The 20,946-nt window shown below is 41.1% G+C and overlaps 7 protein-coding genes and 1 non-coding gene across 8 annotated transcripts; 6 read left to right on the forward strand and 2 right to left on the reverse strand.

Moving 5' to 3' along the window:
• Positions 1-3,426: 3,426 nt before the first annotated feature.
• Positions 3,427-4,245, forward strand: VPH2 (Vph2p; the record flags this gene model as incomplete). Its single annotated transcript, XM_018880664.1, has 1 exon — positions 3,427-4,245. One exon carries the CDS (start codon positions 3,427-3,429, stop codon positions 4,243-4,245), a length of 819 nt encoding a protein of 272 aa, XP_018738461.1.
• Positions 4,246-5,758: 1,513 nt separating this feature from the next.
• Positions 5,759-7,093, forward strand: PRC1 (carboxypeptidase C PRC1; the record flags this gene model as incomplete). The annotated part of the gene is made up of 1 exon (XM_018880665.1): positions 5,759-7,093. The coding sequence occupies one exon, from the start codon at positions 5,759-5,761 to the stop codon at positions 7,091-7,093; it is 1,335 nt and encodes a 444-aa protein (XP_018738462.1).
• Positions 7,094-7,932: 839 nt separating this feature from the next.
• AWJ20_3635 (uncharacterized protein) lies at positions 7,933-9,069 on the forward strand (the record flags this gene model as incomplete). Its single annotated transcript, XM_018880666.1, has 1 exon — positions 7,933-9,069. One exon carries the CDS (start codon positions 7,933-7,935, stop codon positions 9,067-9,069), a length of 1,137 nt encoding a protein of 378 aa, XP_018738463.1.
• A 613-nt stretch (positions 9,070-9,682) lies between these two features.
• AWJ20_3636 (uncharacterized protein) lies at positions 9,683-12,208 on the forward strand (the record flags this gene model as incomplete). Its single annotated transcript, XM_018880667.1, has 1 exon — positions 9,683-12,208. The coding sequence occupies one exon, from the start codon at positions 9,683-9,685 to the stop codon at positions 12,206-12,208; it is 2,526 nt and encodes an 841-aa protein (XP_018738464.1).
• Positions 12,209-12,571: 363 nt separating this feature from the next.
• On the forward strand, positions 12,572-13,683 carry RPL13A (ribosomal 60S subunit protein L13A; the record flags this gene model as incomplete). Its single annotated transcript, XM_018880668.1, has 2 exons — positions 12,572-12,575; positions 13,049-13,683. The coding sequence occupies 2 exons, from the start codon at positions 12,572-12,574 to the stop codon at positions 13,681-13,683; spliced, it is 639 nt and encodes a 212-aa protein (XP_018738465.1).
• A 236-nt stretch (positions 13,684-13,919) lies between these two features.
• LCB4 (sphinganine kinase LCB4) lies at positions 13,920-15,068 on the reverse strand (the record flags this gene model as incomplete). The annotated part of the gene is made up of 1 exon (XM_018880669.1): positions 13,920-15,068. One exon carries the CDS (start codon positions 15,066-15,068, stop codon positions 13,920-13,922), a length of 1,149 nt encoding a protein of 382 aa, XP_018738466.1.
• A 1,828-nt stretch (positions 15,069-16,896) lies between these two features.
• AWJ20_3639 lies at positions 16,897-16,995 on the reverse strand (the record flags this gene model as incomplete). The annotated part of the gene is made up of 1 exon: positions 16,897-16,995. It is a non-coding gene; the product is annotated as a tRNA-Arg (tRNA).
• Positions 16,996-19,919: 2,924 nt separating this feature from the next.
• On the forward strand, positions 19,920-20,876 carry HOG1 (mitogen-activated protein kinase HOG1; the record flags this gene model as incomplete). Its single annotated transcript, XM_018880671.1, has 1 exon — positions 19,920-20,876. The coding sequence occupies one exon, from the start codon at positions 19,920-19,922 to the stop codon at positions 20,874-20,876; it is 957 nt and encodes a 318-aa protein (XP_018738467.1).
• Between the last annotated feature and the right edge of the window lie 70 nt (positions 20,877-20,946).

The following is a 20,946-nucleotide window of genomic DNA, read 5'->3' on the forward strand; positions in this document are numbered from 1 at the left end:
TGATGTATACCTCGGAGCAGTGAATCCACTATTAGAGAAGGTTGGAACATTTGTCACCATGTGTGGTTGGTGATTGAACTGAGGACAGTGCAGTTCGTATAACGGTGGTGGTGGTGGGGGCTGGGCAAATACTCTTGGTTCATTAGTCATTCCAGGAAGAGGATATGGGGATACAAGATTATTGGAAATCGAAGGCAAATTTTCGGGAGGATACGATGTTGTCGTCAACACTGGACGGAGAGGAGGAGCTGCACATGTGGAGCAACTTGGTTGAGAGACGCTAGTCCATTGAGGCTGAGGCAAATTTATGTTGTTTCTTAAATATTCCCGTTTCTCAGTAGAGCTAGAAACTGCTAGTGGACTCTTGCTTGACTGGTTCTGGGGGCATTTTTTCTCATTATTGACTTTTTGACCATCAGATCTTTGGGCATCTGGTAAACTACTCTCCTCTTTATTTGCATTTATACTGGATAGTGAATTCTTACTTTCTGCCTCTTGACAAGGCGGGTCGCCCGTTTTCGCTGGTGGTAATGTTTTTGCATCTTCGGCATTTCCTTTATGGTTTAGAATTGAACTAAGATCCATATCGATATCTCTATACCAAACTCTTCTGGTGGCGGCTCTGATTACTCGATAATTAACAGACTCTATTTATTTTTATTAGCTTTAGTTCAGCTATTAGGCTCTCTTGATAAAAATTCTATCTTTGAGCTTCCTATATATATATATATATATATGTAAATAAACCTACTTCCCATTTTTGTACATATTATTCATTGATGAAAAGGTGAATTTTATGCGAAACCATACCTGGAGCAGATTGAAAAGGACCCCTTTGGTCACAAAAAGAAAACCATTATTTTATTTGAGATGTTGGGACCATCGTGCACATAGTTTGTTTTTCTTGCATAAATTTAGTTGATATGTAGGCTGGTCCTACCGCTGATCATTTACCCCTAGGAATGAGAGTAGGGACTAAGTAGCATAGATTTACTAGGTAATTGAAGAAAGAGTAAGTGCCATAGCTTTATTTTTACATTTTACTCGGTAGTCCCTCTCAGGAGCCCCCCGCTGTGTACACTTTTTTGATGTTGACAGCAACACGCGTGCTTCGCATATTAGACACAATGGCATAATGTAGGGGGATGCCAAAACCCCTGGGCCTGATGATTTGATACCTCCCTGCTTCTAGAGTGGTTGATGTCATGGCGGCATAAGTTTTATTTTACATATTCTACCAAGTTATATACCCAGTACCTCCGTTTCTGTGGGCTTCTCTGTCTTTGCTATGTCCCTAAAACATAGATATGAACCTAGCTTTGGGCTGTTCATAGCTGTGGTGGTGAGTATTCCATGACATTTCTTATGTGCTTGGACCCACTGCTCGCTAAGGCCGGTATCTTCTTATGATATCAATGCTGAAAGCAATGGTATCGACTCCAGGCTATATCGAAAATGGAGTGGTTCAGCCTCCACCTCCTTCCTGTTTCATGGAATATTTACAGTTTCATTTCTTTTTCAACGAACTTTTTGCTTTTTGGATTTCGGCTGTATTTGTTATTAATTCTCTTGGAGCTCGGATATGTGGTATCCAAGCTTTACCTGCATTACAATAGCATCATATTCATATAAATCATCCTTAGATATAAAATGTCATAATAATCCTTTTTCTTGACCATACCGCCGAGCTACCCATAACATTCCCCCATTGAGACCCGACGACATAATTATTCTCCATTCAATCTCATAGGTTTATTCTTATCTTAGTCCTCCGGCTGGCCACCGCCATCACCTAGCCCTACTCAAAGATATTAATCAACCGACATAAGATAACTCTCTTCTTTTGTTCAATCTTATTCCTTCTCCTTGAATCATTTCCGGAGGTGGCCCGTTCTAGATAGACTTCAGAAGGAGCGAGCTGGGCACTTGCATATTGATATAAGCAAAAAAGGCAAGACCACCCCTCGCCTTTAATCCTTCCCAGTTCTGTTCTCAGTAATGCTCTATTCAGGGCCCTTTGCCCGGTTCTTACAGAGGATGTTACCACTGTATTGGACACCCGTGTCGCTTATATATAATACCATAATATGACATGAAGTAAAAAACTTTGCCGTGGGATTAGGTCATGCGGTGATGCTCGAACAAGCAATCCTGGCTTAATGGATGCAGGGATGTATGAAGGCGATAGCAGAATATGGAGTAGCGCCAACGCGCCCACTCCTCTCTTACTGTATGTGGATATTTTATCCCTGTTGGTACATTACCATTGATGCAAAGTTCGAACTAGCGCCAGCACTTGTTGACCACAGTTATCGAGGAGAAGTTTACCAAAATTATTTTTGATTTTGCATATCCCCATTAGTTAAAACGGGTCCCACAGTAGAGCTGCATAAACATGCATCAGATCTCACATGAATGTAACTCTAAATGGATCCAACATAACGATCTACGCGGGGATGAACTCGGATACTACAGAGAAGTTCATGATGAAAACATTCACTGAATTTGGTTTTTGGAAACTTTAAAAAAGCACCTCCTTGGTCTGTTTGTTTACGACGGGAAGGAAAGCAAAACTATGCTGTGTTATAATAGACATGACTATTGCTGATTCCGTCGATACGCCTTGGACCATATTCTGGCCCGATAAATCTACAATAGTGAACACCTCCTTCATCCCTGCTGAACATTATGTATGAGGGCATAATAATTGCTGACCATACTCTATCAATTCTTGTAGGTACACAGGAGGGTGCTGCGGCAGTACATTCGTCTCAGAACCCGTTAAAAAAATGCAATTATGTGGCTACATGTATAGGCATCGAAGGTGCTTCGATTTTTCAATTCTACCATGCCGATGCTCATTTGGTCCAAGCAGATCGTCAAAACTTACTGTCGCCACTTGGACAAACTCCATATTCAGTGCGGGCCATGTGATATTAAAACATATGGACCCATTGTCAATATTATGGCCGTGTCATCGGCCTATCATTTCTTCTTGAGGACCGAAAGTGATTATCATAATTTCAATCTAAATTATTCTGGTGAATTGATATGCATCGTCTTTCCATAATTCACTCCCTTATCAGCACAAGGTCATCCTAGCTGTAAATCCCATAACCGTACTATTCTGTTTCGTGCCAATCTCTATTCCCCAGCATCCAGGAAGCGTTTGGATCAGTTGAGCCAAATCATTCTATAAAGAAGCATATTTGTATATTTATAATAATAAAAAGAACGATGAAATCATATCTAACACGCGCCTTGAATAGGGTCGATCAACTCACTTGTGTGAAAAAATGGTGGTACGGGGAAAAATAGGAAACTAGGTATTGGAATAGATAACATGCGCGCGGGCGTATACTTATTTTGACCCTAACCTGTTAGAAAGGGCATTTCTAACATCCAGCAAAACAGTCCTCGTTATCAATGGTTTTATTAGTGGCCACGAAAAGAATTGAGCGAGCATTAGAGACCTATAATGAGCTAGAAGGTTCTGTCAGCAAAATTGATGAAGCTTTAGATAAAAAGGATGAAAATAAAGCGTTGACAACCACTGCAAGTACTTCTCAAAGAGAGCCTGCAATCGAACATGACCGTCTTGTCATCATATCCAAGAGTCTGATTGCCAGGTACCCTGACAATGCAGAGTATAGGCTAGCGGCATTAGTTAAGGGCACTTATGTATATAATCCTCCGAAGCCGCCAGCTCCCCCCAAATCAGAAGAATTTTTGAAACAAATGGAACGCCTCCGAAATGAGGAGGCGGAAAGGGAATACCAGAGAATGATCAATCCTGAGCTGGCCTTAGCTATTTCTTCTGGTTCTGAATCAGTTCCATCCATCGGTCAAGAGGCAAAGCAGTTAAAGGAGCAATTATCGGCGATTGTAAATATAATGGTGTCTGTTGCGTCAGTTGCAGCTGCCATATGGTACTGGTCTGGTTCGTCTGCTGGGTTTTCAACACCTACACGGACATTATTGAGTTTATTCGGAGCAATAACTGTTCTTATAGCAGAGGTAGTTGTCTACCTCCGCTACAAGGTAAGAGTTGAAGAGGCAAAGGTGCTTGAAAGAAATAAGAAGGAAAAGAAGAGTATTGTGTCAACAGTTGATCTAGCTGATTCAGCCCAAAGCATTATTTCGCTGAACCTTGATAACTCCAGTACCTCAGTCGATACTTCGAAGGACAAACTTTTATCAAAGAAGTCTAAATCGGACATGCGCAAAAGAGGCAAAAAGTCTTGAAACTTGTGACTCAGCTATAATAGGCACATTCGATATTCAGGATATAAATATGTATTGGATCATATTGCATTTGATGATTCTTGATTCTTTAACAAACTACCAGTTGTATATAATTAAATTTAAAGAGATAACTAAAGCTGCTCAGAGGTGTCGCTCTTCAAAAAGCTTTGACCAGTTTTTCCTTCTCTTGAGTGGTATTGGCTATCCCGTTCTTCTTGAAAACGGTCAGTGCGGTCTGCCACGCCGGAAATTGAAACAGAAGGGGGAGGTGGTGGCAATTTAACTTGACGAATTTCCAGTTTTCTGTGATGTTAGTATAATAGTTCAGTTATTAGTAACTTTGTTAACTCACTCATAGTCTTTGGATTTTTCGTAGCTCCACTTCAATATAATTCTGTACAACTCCCATGTAGTGAAATCGGGCCACAATGTGGTAACAAATTCGACTTGACAATTAATATTACTTTCCCAAAGCATGAAATCAGATAAGCGAGTAGCACCACTTGTGCGAACAAGAATATCCAACGGAGGACTTTGGCCAGTATGAAACTCATGCTGAAGCAACTCAATATCAATCTGAGAAGTATCAATTTCGTTATTTTCAACCTTGCTGGCTATATTTCTGATTGCATGTGTAATGTCATCTCGAGAAGTATACGGACAACAGATGTTGAAGGTCATCCTGCACTGTTAGTAATCTGCTAGCCGAATCAAACTCAAAGTACATACAGGCTGTTTTTCGTGGTTCTTTTTTCAATTTCATTAATTCTCTGCAAAATATCATCAGCCAACAGCTCTTTATCCCCCAGGAAGCGAACTCTAATACCATAATCGTCGGTAAACTTTGGTGCTGAAATATAATCCATAACTCTGCTTCTGACTAAATTAAATAATTCTTCGACTTCGCCTTTCGGCCTTTTGAAATTTTCAATTGAAAATGCATAAACCGTGACTGCCTTCACACCTAGTCTTGCGCATAGTTCAACTATCTGAAAAGTTAGGGTCTTTCCGGCCCACGGCTCTCATTACAAACGCTAACTTACTTGTATAAGAGTTTCAAATCCGGCAAAATGACCCTCACGAAGTTCAATATTGTTTTGAGTTGCATATCTACGATTTCCATCCATAACAAATGCAATGTGTTGGGGGATGGGGCCTGTTCTCATGGCACTGATAATACCATCGTTCAAGAAACTCATCCCATATTCAGCGAACGGAAATCGTTTAAGCCATCCAAACAATTCAGACATCTCGGACAACGTTCACCTAGGTAGTATAGTAAGTCGGGAGTTGGATCTCTATATTTAAGAAAGCAAGATGTTGTAAGGATTTGTCGACAGGGATAAATCCTGTTGATGCATCATATCGTCATGCATGCACTCTTGATCGTTTATGCAGGGTCTTGGATCGGCGTCCACCATTATTTTCAAAACTTTGTCAAATATTATGTCAAGCGATAAGTATAAATAATCACAACAAGTATGAAGGATTTGTATGCTCACAACTTTTAAAGATGATATTAGCTTCGTTTCTGTTTGCGACTTTCTTCCATCTGACTTGCGTATTGGCAAGGGTAACATTCCATGACACCTCTAGCCTAGGATGGGATCCAACCATTGTCCAGTTTGCTGGTTATATTGATGTTGACGAGGGTCATAATAGCCTGTTTTACTGGTTTTTTGAATCGCGCAATGAACCTGCTAATGACCCTGTGATCCTTTTTCTGAATGGCGGTCCCGGTTGTTCCTCAATGAAGGCTTTGTGGCTCAACTTTCCAGGTGTTATTCAGGCAAACCTTTCTCATACATACAATCCATACTCATGGAATGCTAATGCAAGTATCTTGTACTTAGACAACCCTGCCGGAACTGGCCTTTCGACAGTTGGCCGTGACGTGAATAACACTGCTGATATGAGCCGCCAAGTTTATGAATTCTTGAACATATTTTTTGACTCATTTCCCGCCTATCGAGAGCTTGAGGTGCATGTCGTTGCATTATCTGATGCTGGCTACTATGCACCAGATATTGCTGTTGAAATCTTATCTCATGACGAGAAGCTATTTAACTTGGCCTCCATAGCGATTGGAAATGGCCTTGTCAATGCCCAGCTACAATACCAGTATATTCAGCCCATGGTATGTGGAGCTGGTGGTATCTCTCCGGTTCTCTCACCAGAGACATGTGCTGATATGGACTTGGATACTCCACTGTGCGTGGAGCAGATTTCCGATTGTAATACGCAAGGATATGGATGCTCAGAAGCTTTGGATTTCTGTAATCAAGTAACATTTAATAAGATAGGCAACAACCTGTTCAACCTCGAACAACCGTGTGACAACATAACCTCAGAATGCTATCCTGGAGACACATACTACGTACAGTACATGAATTTACCAGTCGTCATGACTACTGTGGGTTCGAAAAAAACAAACTTCACGGCTTGCAATGCGACAATTGCCCAAGACTTCGCCGATTCGGGGTCACAGCTAACTGTTAGCAGCAGAAATCTTACCACTATTCTAGAGGAAGGTGTACCAGTTCTGATATTTAGCGGCGATCTTGATGGAACATACAACTGGTTAGGAACTAGAGCAGTGTCCAAGACCCTAAAGTGGTCAGGTCACGACGAGTTTATCTCTTCTAATGCTACCGATTTAGAACTTGACAAAACAGTTATCGGGCAAGCCACGAATTATGAGAATCTGTCATTTGTCAGAATATTCCAGGCTGGTCATCTAACCTCGTATGACAAGCCAAAAGAAACTCTTAAAATCTTAAATACATGGATGGCTGGAGACTACTCTTTTAAATCACTGCGTTCGCAGGCTTATATAACACTCAGATAGGCCCTAATAACATGGCTGGGGCCTGATTGACAATACATCAGACTGATGAATTATATTCAATTTGTAAAATTCACAAAATGTTCCAAGCTTAGTTGATTGGCATTATCCTATACCAAATTTAGATTTGAGCTTGCCGATTGGCTTTACTTAAGGATCCTCGATAATAACCTTAGCCACGGAATTCCAGGCTAGCTTAGCTCCGACTTAGCTCCAACGGGTTGTAGGAATAAATCACGGGACTCAGTATAGTGACTAGGTTCCCCGTTATAGCCAATATCCGACATGCAGGTCCACTCCGCGGCCCCGATGCGTGGGTCTAGACCCATTCATGCAGGATCGGTCCTACGACGGTGGCTTATGGCCACAAACTGTACCATGGTATTGTCCTCCAATTTTTTTTTTCCAATTAGACATAGATGCTCTGAATTATTTATATTCTATTTGGCCTTTAGGTAAGCCATTTGGCAGTATGAGGTTTAAGTTTAACAAGGCTGAATGGCTTTATCTATGAATGGAGAAATCTGGGGTAACTGCGTTTTACGCATTGTATTGGGACATATGCATCGCGCAGAGAAGAATGTCCAACCAACGGCACCCCGACCAAGCTCCAGATTTGAAAATTGTAGAACTTGAACTTGTTTTTCGTTCTATATGGAATTATATAAAAGAAGCATCTATAGTCTCGTGCCTTCGAGAACACATCATCATCAAAATAATTAGATTTTCACTCACCAATGGTTCACCTACACCCAATGATCCCCAAACTGGGTATTGTGCTCATTCTCATTCAGCTCCTATTTTTGGGTAATCTTTCTTATTTATATGGATCTATATTTAAAATGAGCGGGAGAATTCATAACTTCAAAATTTTGGCTGTTAATTTAGATGATGGTGTAGTCGCACAGAGCATGGAGGCAGCCTATCAACAATTGAAATCGCCTGGATTCCCAACTTTATACTTCTTCAATTCTACCACTTTCAACTCACCTGCTGAAATCGATCAAGAAGTTGTTAACGGCAACTATTGGGCTGCTATTTATACCAATGCAAACATATCAAACCAGCTGACTGATGCGATTAGTTCTGGAGGCTCAGTGGCCCGATCGTACAATTCATCAAAGGCAATCACTTACACTTGGAACGAAGTTCGGTATCCGGCTTTCTCAGATCAAATCATAAACAGCAACTTGAACATCCTTATCTCTGCTACAAGACTCGTTTTCAACCAAATCTATGGACCAACTGCTGCTAAAACCATAAAACAGGGAGATAATGATGCTCTTCAAGTATTTTTAAATCCTATAGGATCCACTGTCAACAACTTCCAAAGCACTACACAGGGTCCAAGACTTTTCTTCAATACCGTTTCTGTTGCCATGATGATTCTTCAGCAATTTTTCTTAGTTTTGGGTCCAAATATGATGCTGATGGCCATGGGTGTGTATAAACAGTACTCATGGCAAAGGACATTATTGATTAGAATGGTCTTTGCCGCCCTTTCATCTTTCTTCAACGGATTAATAGTCAGCGGTTACTATTGGGCTTTTCGAGAGAGCTGGGCAGTTAATGGAAATCAATTTGTATTAACATGGATGACCGTCTGGTTGGTTACTGCTATTTATCATCTGTTTCTATACGGAACAACTTGCCTGGTTCCGTTACCTGCGATGCCACTTATTCTCATTACTTTCGTATTCTTAAACATCACTAGTACTGTGTCCCCATTTGATGCTAACCCAGGATTTTACCGCGTCGGCTACGCAACTCCAGCCTATCAAGCATATGCCACATTGGTCGACATTTGGTCTGGAGGTCGTGTCAACGCCTTATACCGGTCTCTTCCAATTCTGTTCTCCTGGCTCATATTACTAACAGCATTTGTTGTTTTTGCACATAGGTTTATGTGCTTGAAACTGAAAAAAGCATCTATACACGCAGCACCAGTAGATAAGACATTAGAAGATGAACAAGCATAAGCATATAAAGGAGGTTTTGAGTCCACCATTTATGGAATAATAGAATGAAACCATAGGCACCATGTAATTCATATCCTCTAATAAAATAGACAATCAGATCAAGGATGAAATCATGTTGGATCCTCTTTCAGAATCCTAGAATTTAACTACGATATTCCTAGTTATAGCGGTTAGTCTGTGCTTAGGAACTGACGATGCGGCGTGTGAGGCGCTTGTTTAACAGTAGTCAAAGATCTACCCCCCCTAATAGCCTACAACTTCAGCACTTGATGAATGAAATTCATAAATTATTGAACATTAAGAACGAAAGGGAACTGTTGGCATTATAAGGTGTTCCAATTTCAGAGAAGGTATAGTTTTGCGGCGTGAGGATTTTTGATCTGTGGGAATTTTGTTTGAGGCTTTACAATAACTATAGTCTATTTGGTCGAAGTTGATGTCAACCTCATCTTCAATTGGAATTTTCTGTCTAATATTCAATTTGAGTTTAAAGCGTGAGATATCCATGGAAAATTTCAAATGTATGTTGGTATCCCTCAGTTGTGCGATGAACTAGAACTAACAATTCAGCTCATTGGTAGATTTCCTATGTGCAGACATACTAATTGGTAAAATGCCTTCTAAATCCAAAAAGCGAAGGCAGAACCTTCTCGCCAAGCAAGAACTTGTCGAAAATAATAAAAATGCAGGCTCTACATCTCCAAATACTCCAGTTGAAAATGGTAGCACCTCTGTAACAGAATCTAGACCGAATGGCAGCAGCGGCGAACAAAAAACGATAGTGGATCCAGAAATGCTCAAAGCTTTCACCAAGGGAAGACCAGCAGAAGCTTCAAGTACGGTTGCATCAACGACAAATAATAATGCAGTAGTAAATGGGCATACTCAGGAGGGTGGTCAATATACTGGGGGAGCCTATCATGATGAGTATGATGAAGAATTAGATCCCGAGCTGACCAAGACCAGCATTCAAAGACTTTTATCTGACACACGACATCCTGTTTTATACGATGTTCCTGATCACGTAAACCTGAACCCAAGGCAAGCTCTAAGCCATCCCATGCTTTCAATGTCAAGGGATGATTATGTTTTTAGGCAAAATCTTGTGTTTCGGGAACTTACTGGGCATCAGTCATGGCGGCACAAGAAAGAAGCTGATTTAGATAATGAAGCAGAGGATGAACTATTGATGAAGATGCTTGAAATATTTATTGCTGGTCAGGATGAATTGACTTACAACGAGTACATGGAACAGAAGTACATCATCGACATTGTGGAGGAGGCAGCGGAAAGTGCTGCAAGGTATATTATTGCTAATCCTACTTTAAACGCCAAGGTTCGTGCCCTAGTTATAAATTACGGAAAGCTAAAAGCCCAAGTGGCCAAATTACAGGGTGAATTCCTAGAGCTATCAGCGGCTAGGAGTGTTGGAGATAGGGATCGTGAACATCTGCAAACTGTTTTAGCAGGTGAAGTTGTCAAGCGTGTCCGACTTGAACATATTTGCCAAGGTATGCAAAACAAAATCGAACAGATACAGTCTGAAGCGGAACGAAAGTTGGATAACGTTGGCAGAGAATTGGACGAGCTACATTCAAATGCAAGAGAGCAAGAGAAAACACTTGATCAGGCGCTTGCGAACATTGAGAAAAGGGAAGCAGAAATGAAAGCAAGGTATGAAGAGCAAGAAAAAATGCTTCAAGAAAGGTTCAAATTAAGAGAGGAATATTTAATCTCGAACTTTAAAGCAAAAACTGAAGAACTACAGGAAGCATTTAGGACGAAGAGTGAAAGTCAGATGGAACTAATAAAATCAGAGATATTAGAGCTACGGCGACAGGTTAAGCAGGTTTTTAATAACGATATTGCCCCTCTTGTTCCCTATGATGATGGACACCATTCAAATTCAGCGAATACTGTACTAGAGCCCCCTGATTCAACAGGGGTGCCAGAACTTCTCGACTTATTTTTGAAATCGACCTCTTCTGCTGGCAATAGCCAGTCTTCAGCCATTTCTTCCACGTCTGAAATATCACGTCAGGAAAAGCTGAAACTTCTGATGCGAAAATTTTTCGAGCAATATGCAGCACGGGAGAAATATTACAAGTCCACTATTCGCGATAAGGATCTCCAGATTCAAATATATCTTATTCGCGCGAAACAAGAAAGGGCATCTGCCGAAACTGAGCGTAAACGAGCACAGGTTTTAAGAGACGAAGTCGCGACATCGGCCGTGTCTTTATCTAAGGCACTTTCTGCTCTGAAGTCATACGTAGAAAGGTTTGCCAAATTAGATACTCTTGTTGAGAAGTTGAGAAAAATGCTTGACGGCTCATTTGATAAGATTACGGAGCTTCAGGGTCTTATTAAAACGGTTTCGAAGGAAAATTTGAGGGCCACGGCCATGATGTCCCGTACAGAAAAGGTTTTGGAAATGACATCAAATATAGCTGATGAAAGAGATTCGCTGAAGGCGAAAGTGGGTACCTTGGAGAACTTATGCAGGTCTTTAGCAAATTCAAAGACCAAGTTACAAAACGACTTATCAGTTCAAAAAGCCCTGGTTCGGGAAATGAGAAGCCAGGCTATCTCAGCAGTTGGCAATGTACCTTCGATATATAATGAGGCTAACGATTCAGATAAACGACAAGTTGATAGGACCGCACAGATCCATGAGGAACTTGAGCGAAACCTTGATTTCATATCCCCAGATGAAGCTGCAAGGAAGTCGGCAGAACACCGCCATTTTTATGATCTGACTAATCAGCTTAGGAAATGGGATGATGCACATCCGACCCAAGAACCAAGATCGTCGACTGCCCTCAAAGCTTTTGGCTTCAAAAGTTTTGATGCGATGGACAATTTTGTTCAGTCTCCAAAGGGCGTATTGGGGACATGTGGTGAAGAATGTCCCCTCCATGGTATAGGTTCAATTTACAGGCCAATGTGGGATGAGTACATTTCCAGGCTGCCTGGCTTTGAGAGAGAGGATGATGACTCTACTGTCGGCTCTTCCTCTGCTGGGAGCTCATCACATACCGGCCACACAAAACGGTTTTTTGGACCAGAGCGACCACCGCATATGCAGAAGACTATAAAGAAGAAACTACCCTCATTTCTCAGTTACAACATCAGCTAGCTTGTGGTCTATATATGTTTATATGTATATATCATTCATAACTATCAGCAAACATTTAACCTTTGTAGTACCTATTTCGCAGAGTGCATGTACACTCTACATAAATGGGACCCTTACAGATTATACCTAGCAGATTAGGCGAGATGCATGCATGGGTCACGTGAATTGAATCAAAGTTTCAATATTCCAATAGCAGTCACAGAACATTTATTTCTTTAATAGGCAATAGACTCAATAATTTTGCATGAACATCCTATATGCACGATCTACGAATCTTCATAGTAGGATACTCTCGAAATTTGTTAGCGTGCGTTCCAACTTTTTGACTCCACTATCATATTCTACAAATAGTCTACAGCAAAGATGGGTAAGTAGACACAATAAATCCATGGAATTCGTTGAAAGAGCAACCGAAAAAAATATATTGAATAGATGAATTAAGACTGGATTGGGTATCATGTACTTTCGATGTTAAGATTCGACAAATTTCGCTACAAATTCAATAATACTTCAGTATCAAGACGAAACTCTCGAAGTTCTGCATTTTTCAACAGGCTATGGCTTCTCCCACCGCCCATTTTCGTACTTTATATTTCATCCTAGAATGGTTTTCGAGTTCAAACCGACTAGAGTGACTTCACAAAGATACAAAGATTGAGAAATTTTTTAAAAATTTGACCCGACTGATGTAAAACAAGATGGAACGGTTGGTGGATTTATTCAACATCTATTAGTATGATACTTAAGCGAGCATTATTTCATTTTCTACATATTTATGGCTGTTCTTAAATTTTGGACGATTGATAATTGTATTTGGTTTAGTATACTAACATATTGTAGCCATCGGAAAGAACTACCCCATCATCAAGAATCACTTCAGAAAGCACTGGCAAGAGAGAGTCAAGACTCACTTCGACCAAGCCGGTAAGAAGGCCAGCAGACGTGTCGCTCGTGTCAAGCGTGCCGCTCAAATTGCTCCTCGTCCTTTGGACCTTTTGAGACCTGTTGTCCGCGCTCCTACTGTCAGATACAACCGCAAGGTCCGTGCTGGTAGAGGTTTCACCCTTGAGGAGTTGAAGGCTGCTGGTATCCCCCGCAAGGTCGCCCGTACCGTTGGTATCGCTGTTGACCACAGACGTCAAAACAGATCTGTTGAGGGTTTCGAGACCAATGTCAACAGACTCAAGGAATACAAGGCTAAGTTGATTGTTTTCCCCAGAAAGGCTGGTAAGCCCAAGTCTGGTGATGCTTCTGCTGAAGAGATCGCCGCTGCCAAGCAACAATTGTCTGTTGCTGCTGCTTTCCCCATCGCTCAAACCACTACTGTTCTTTCTGAGCGTGCTATTACTGAAGAAGATAAGAATGTTGAGGCTTACAAGACTCTCCGTATTGCCCGTTCTAATGCCAAATACGCTGGTATCCGTGAGAAGAGAGCCAAGGACAAGGCTGAGGCTGAAGCTGAAAAGAAGAAATAAACGTCGACAAATTACATAAAGTAAATTATATGTTTTCTGTATATGTTGTTTTTATTATTAACCCCCTCTTGTCATTTTCTAAAAAAGCAAAAAGTTTCTAATTATCTAAGTTTATTTCGACTAACAATCTGGGCTCGGTTCTAGATTTTGCAGTCTCAAGAATAGTTTCCTCGGGATGTCCAGTTGACATCACTTGGCAAGAATAAGAGTCGCACTATAAATAATAAAAAAATATACTACAGGTTCACATTAGTGTTTGCGTAGCTACCGGTTGAAGACAACAAACAAGCTGCGTTTCTAATAACCTCGACTTGAAAAGGTTGGAGAGGAAACGACTCCCCATCAATGCTTAGGTACCCATCTTGGATTTTTGGAATCAGGCGGTATGCTTCAATCTTGGCATATTGTACGTCATTGCTATGAACATGATGACCTTTCTCTATTTTTAATAACAAGTCAATGGCAGTTAGTCTACCAATGGTTGAGTCCCAGGTGACCAAGTCCAGAGTACCGTCGTTCGGTAAACTGGCTGGGAATACCAAAGCATCACTGGCCATCCAGGGCATCTTTCCAACATAGAAAAATCCAAGCTTGTTTCTTGTCAATGTCTGCCAGTCGGATGGTACTGGATCATTGATAGAACCATACTGAAGGGACTTTTTGAATAGAGATCCTGACTCTCTATATTCTGATTGGCTTCCCTCTTGAATGTTCTGTTGTGATGACGATTGGTATGACCGGTTAAAATGTTCGGAGACTGCCTTCTTTGTCTCATGGGCATACTTAACATGCAGTTCACATGGATAAGTGGCCTCAGATAACGCTCTCATCAGAGCACCAATGGCAAATCTAGTACCACCCATCCATCTCAAAGACTCTGTTCCCAAATCAGCATCAGCAACTAATCCATAAGTTTGACTCAAGAATGATACTGCTCTCTGATTTCCCTGGGTCATGCACATCAAATCGATAGGCATCGGCATACCTTTGACAATGTTCAGAGCAGCTATGCTTGGAGATGCAGTTCCATTCAATGACATGGCCATTGAGTTTCCCGAGCCACATGGAAACTGGCAAATAGATACCTCGGCTAATGCCCTGTGAGAATCGGATCTTTTGGCAAATCCATTGATGACCTCGTGTGGAATGCCATCACCGGAACAGCATACGATAGCGTCATACATATCAATATCCAGTTCTTCCGCAATTTGTGCTGCGTGATAATGATGGGTAGTTGTTATCACCGTGGTTTTACAATGGGCGGCAGCAAATATCGGAGCACCGTACTTCTTATAAATAGATTTGGCTTTTCCTTGGCCACCATGAGGGTTAATAAGGACTAGCAGCTTTTTCTCCGCTTTGATACCCTTGTAAGCTTCAGCCATAATATGTTCAATAGGATCTAATCGTTTACCTGTTGTACGAGCACCAGGGTCATTTCCATTTTGATTTAAGACGAACCCCAAATCAGCATCGTCTACCTGGTTACTTGATAACAGCTCGTCACTTTCAGATTGCAGACCATCGTTGCTTCTCGCAATTTGGATATTAACGGACTCCAATTTAATCTTTTCATGAGAGTCCACCCGAGCGTATACGAGCTGAAGCACATCTGGAGGGGGGTGTCCAGGTGCTGACACGTTCTCTAGTCGATTGGCCCAGATTATCTTTTCAAATGGAATCAAATTCGCCTTTTGAGTTGACTGTCTGCTAGAATCAGGAAAACATATGTTTCGGGCTTTCCACTGTTAGAACTTTCTTAATATAGTTTCACTATCAATACGGTTATTTTCGTATATTCTCCTTGAAATACGTACCACTTTTTTTTCGCTTTATAACTCTTTCTATTGTCACACCAGTCTGTGTAATGCTAGCCTTTAAAGGCTGTTCACCTGGCGACACATGGGAGTCCATTGGCGAGATAAGGGAGCAGTAAAAACTAGGAATAAAGCACTGACGGGAGTGTTATTTCACCAGTGACTCGGTCTAGGTGGATGGTATGGCCTTGGTCTAACTGTCTGCTTTGGTCAGAGAAAGAGCACTGAGTATGTGCCGCTGCGGATAATAACTAACCCTTACTAGCAGATAGATGGGTGCGTCGGGGCGCGTAAGAACCGAGAGCCCCTATCTGTTGTCGAATGGGGCTGGGGTTATCAATAGAGCTATAGAGTTTACTACCACCTGAATTCGAATATTAGTGAACGGGTACTTAGTTAAATAAAAACAAATATTAATAAATATAGATATGTTACATTGGCGACCATTCTTCCAAACCAGGGCCGTAATTATTTCAGCAATTTCTATAGCTGAAGGGTGCTGTCCTCAGGCTTGTGGTTCAATCGGTATGACACGGACGAAACATACAAGTCCTGTGTCGAGTTTAGGTCATGCTTGAGAATGAAAACAGCTGAGAAACCAAATAGATTCTTCCCACGCTCCGTACCGAACTTGACTTTGCCTGTAGTATTGAGGATCATATTGAAATGTTGGTCACCTACAGCTCCACCCGGCAATGGGTGAACATTGAAATCAGTTACATCATGCTGTGTATCTGGCATTGTCGCATACATTTGAAGGAAAGCATCTCTTCCTCCGATAGGGTTACCATTCCATACAATAGCAGTCTCCGGCCGTAGAAATTGCGGTAGGTTTTGTCTGTATGAATCCAGTGCCTTGAAAAACTGTGCATAAAAACTTTGGGATTCTTTTATTTGTTAGTTGTTGCAATTTACAATTGTTATTGTTCCTTTCATGTTGTAGACCTGATTTCTGCCTAACAATAACTCTAATCAATGACAACTCATCAGAAGTCGACGAATTCTTAAATTCTAGATGATCGCGAAGCCTGCGCTTCTATTAAGCGTCGACTTACCTCGGATAGTGGCATTCACTATTCTGGCCATCTCTGGATTGTGTTTTTGTGACTGCCGTATCGTTAGTAAAGCTGTTCATGTCTCGTTGGATTTAGATATACTTACACTCATTTTTTTTGTCGTTTTTGTGGCTACTCTGTTGGCAGATAAGCCACCACCAAGTAGTGAATATTTGATATTTGGTAACCTATTCCGAATTCACCCTTGCCCTGTAGATTATCTTCAGAAATAATAAAAAAGGCAGGGCTGATGTTAGTCTAACACTAAAGTTAAGCGACAATCTAAAGAGACTTGTAACAGTCTCTTATAGTCATAAACAACGAGTGTGCAAAAAAAGAAGCACCCGAAGTGGGAGTCGAACCCACAATCTTCAGATTCCAGCTATGTTCATGCGAACAACTTAGAAGTCTAACGCGTTAACCAATTGCGCTATCCGGGCTTGGTTGAAAAACAATATTTTCACTTCTATCTAACCGTAACTAACAGTAATTTTTGCAATCTTTTCACAATATTTTTTGATAGTTAATACCACTAGTGAATGGTCTGATCACCCAAACCCCTATACTTCACATTCCCAGATGCATATCTTATCCTGACTTTCTACTGAAGGGCTACTCGTTGCTTGGATATACACAATTTTCGCTGCAGGAATGTGCATCCTCTCGTGATTTTTTGACAGCCTCCTAGACGATCTTGTTGTTGTTGTTGTTGTTGTTGTTGTTATCGTGGTTGAAGTTTCCTTCGGTAGTCATTTTTGTTTTTTTCTATTCTCAGAATCTGTTGTCTTTTATATGTTTATTGTAGTTCGCTATACAAAACAAATATTCGTTGCATACAGCAACACTGGCTACCTCCCACTGTTGGGTTTAGACATAGACAAATCGATTGTCTAATAAGTGGAGCTGTGCCAAAATTACCAAACACAACCGAGTAGCAAATACCAATAAAGACCTATCCGATATTCTCACGTGTTGTTCAATAAGTCAGATACTGTCACACAGAGAACTATTACAAAGCCAATTGCTACCGCGTGGGCGGGTCTACTAAACTTGTCGCTCGTTACCAAATCCAGCAAACTGAACCCACCCAGGTTAAATTAAATACTTCCTTGTCTGGCGGATGATTATCATTAAGCAGATATTACGAAATTTAGAGCTAGGATTGAAGTGAATGTCGTCTCTTTCTCAGGACCAAACTTGCTTCACCTTCTAAGTTCGCTGGGACCTGCATGCACATCAGACCGGATCACTAGTTGACAGGCAATACTCACTGAAGTCGGTCCAATCCAACACGTCTGTTCATGCCTCAGGATCCACCACTGGTCACTGCAAATGGATACTGGATGATATAGAATGATACCGATGATCGAAAATGTGCACCGTCTGGCCCTACACATTACTTTCAAAACATGCTTGCTACTGCATCAAATGAATTGGTCGTTGTAACGCATATTCTATTGTTGGACATCGCAACAAATGATTATCATCGAGTAGTACTTTGGTCGGGTCCGAAGATCGATTGGATACAAATGAAAACAACTCTAACACTACCAAAATTGGTATACCCTGAAGATAATAAAAGGAACGTATATCTCGGACCGAAAAACCGAGCCTAAAGAATCCAAAATTAGTGGCAGCCAGACAATCTCCAATCTCCAAGACTGAGCTAGAAAATTTCTCATATCGGGGATCAGTCCCCGCCCCGATGCAAAATACTTTTGACATGCACGATACAACGGTTTTGGCAGCCTGGTTAAACTCTAGGCAGGAACCAACGATAGCAAACTATATTTATGACTTGCTTTATGCAGTTTACAGCTTTTGTAAGTGAGCTCAAGCATAACACCAAAAATGAACCAAAAGAAGAGATAAGACTTTGAAAGAAACAAGTCAAAATAATTTTAAAATGTTAAATTCAACCCACAAGCTGACTAAATAGAACCAAGACACTGGTGACAAAAGGAGTCAACATCTTATAAACCAATACCAACGAAAACAAATAGTACATGTTAAGCGAATAAGACAGGGCCGACACCGGCCCGCCTTAACTCAGTCCTTCAAGAAGCAGGTTACCCCAATGGACCGAGTAGGAACCACCGGATTCTCCGTTTTATAAAGGAACATACAGGGATCTAGACTGTCCATTGTGGCTGTTTTTGGCTAGTCCCACTGAGGTAGGATCGTTGTGAGCCTGTTTGATCTTCGTTTTTTGGAAGAGTGGTCTAGCTGAACAGGGCAGTAGGGTAGGTGTTGGGAGGTAGCAGCTGGCAGCAGTTTGCAGCAGTTTGCAGCAGATGGCAGTTAATAGGCAGGCGGCTCGCATGATGGCAACCGATGAGTGGTAGGGTTACGAGGTGGCTGGTGCGTTGTGGGTTGTGGGTATTTTTGGCATAGGCATCTTACCCCAAACCACACCACCGAAAAAGAGGTAGTCGACCAGCTTATATAGATATGTAGGCACGCATTTACAGAACTGAGAAGCATATTCACTGATAAACATAGCGGACTGTCACAATTCTTGAGCAGACAGCAGACGGCACAGAACAGACAACAGACAAACAACATAACCATCTGTAAAATAAAAATTGGATTCTGGATCATAAATCTTGGCTCTAATTTCTATAACATCAATTCGTTTGTGCAGCTTTAACTCGGTGAAACGCAGTTTAGGCGATTGTAACACGGATTGAGTCGAAGACGCCAGATTAATAATATCAATATCACGGGCAAATCGTCTATCCCTGCAACCCAATAAAATACTACCAGACAGTTCTACGTATAATAGAACCGAACAGCCAATTCTGTTGCTAACCACTATCATTGCAACACCTACGAAAACTATTAGACTTGTCAAGAGCAAAGATATCTCCCGTATTACACCCGACAAGACTCCCGAACAGGTAACGACCGGCTGATTATCAAGGAGCTAATCTTTACAATCTTTACTACAAAATATCTACTCTCTTGATAGTCACATTTGTCAACGACTGCCGCAGTTTATCACAATAATGGCCGATTTTATTAGGTAAGTTTTTGCATCCTTTTGATACAGTTTGGTCATCTTTATCCAAGGCGTAAACAAGTCTAACATCATATATAGAACTCAAATTTTCGGCACGTGTTTCGAGATCACTAGTCGATATGTGGACCTGAATCCAGTGGGAATGGGTGCCTTTGGTTTAGTTTGGTAAGTCTTCTATTTATTTGATATTTTTTTATTGGTGTAGACGGGTCTTTAGAGACATTAGAAGAGATTGTTCGCATAGAGGTATTTCAGTCGCCTACTTAGAAAGATCGGTACTAACAGAATAACAGCTCGGCAAAGGATAACCTCACGGGTCAAAATGTTGCGGTCAAAAAGATCATGAAGCCATTTAGTACCCCTGTACTGGCTAAACGAACATACCGTGAACTGAAGCTTCTAAAGCACCTTCGTCACGAAAATTTGATTAGCTTAAGTGACATTTTTATTTCTCCGTTAGAAGACATTTATTTTGTTACCGAATTATTAGGAACCGACTTACATCGATTATTAACGTCCCGTCCATTAGAAAAACAGTTTATCCAGTACTTTTTGTACCAGATTCTTCGTGGACTTAAGTATGTTCATTCAGCTGGCGTGGTCCACAGAGACCTGAAGCCAAGTAACATTCTCATCAACGAAAATTGCGACTTGAAGATTTGTGATTTCGGCCTTGCGCGTATACAAGATCCTCAAATGACTGGATATGTTTCTACGAGATACTACAGAGCTCCTGAGATTATGCTTACATGGCAAAAATACGACGTTGAAGTCGATATCTGGAGTGCTGGCTGTATCTTTGCCGAGATGTTAGAAGGAAAGCCATTATTTCCTGGTCAAGATCATGTTCACCAATTTTCTATTATCACTGAACTGTTAGGAAGCCCCCCCGAAGACGTCATTGACACTATTGGAAGTGAAAACACTCTTAGATTTGTCAAGTCTCTACCAAAAAGAGAGAGAATTCCATTATCACAAAAGTTCAAAAATGGCGACCCTGACGCTATTGATCTTATGGAAAAGATGCTTGTCTTTGATCCTAGAAAACGTATTACCGCCAGCGATGCTCTAGCTCATCCTTACCTTGCTCCTTATCATGACCCTACTGATGAGCCTGTAGCTGACGAAAAATTCGACTGGTCCTTCAACGATGCTGATCTGCCTGTTGACACTTGGAAAGTTATGATGTACAGTGAAATTCTTGACTTTCACAATGTCGACAGTTCTGCTGTATCTGTTACGGGTGGTGGAGAGCAGGTACCAATAATTTCTGATGCTAAAGAGGTTTCTGCACAATAGTCGCTTATTTAAAATAACTGATTTCTTTTAATTCGTGTGTACAACATGTTGATTTTCAGTTGCCATGCTG

The sequence above is a fragment of the Sugiyamaella lignohabitans genome, chromosome B (genome assembly GCF_001640025.1).
Source record: "Sugiyamaella lignohabitans strain CBS 10342 chromosome B, complete sequence".
In the NCBI taxonomy this organism is placed as follows: domain Eukaryota; kingdom Fungi; phylum Ascomycota; class Dipodascomycetes; order Dipodascales; family Trichomonascaceae; genus Sugiyamaella; species Sugiyamaella lignohabitans.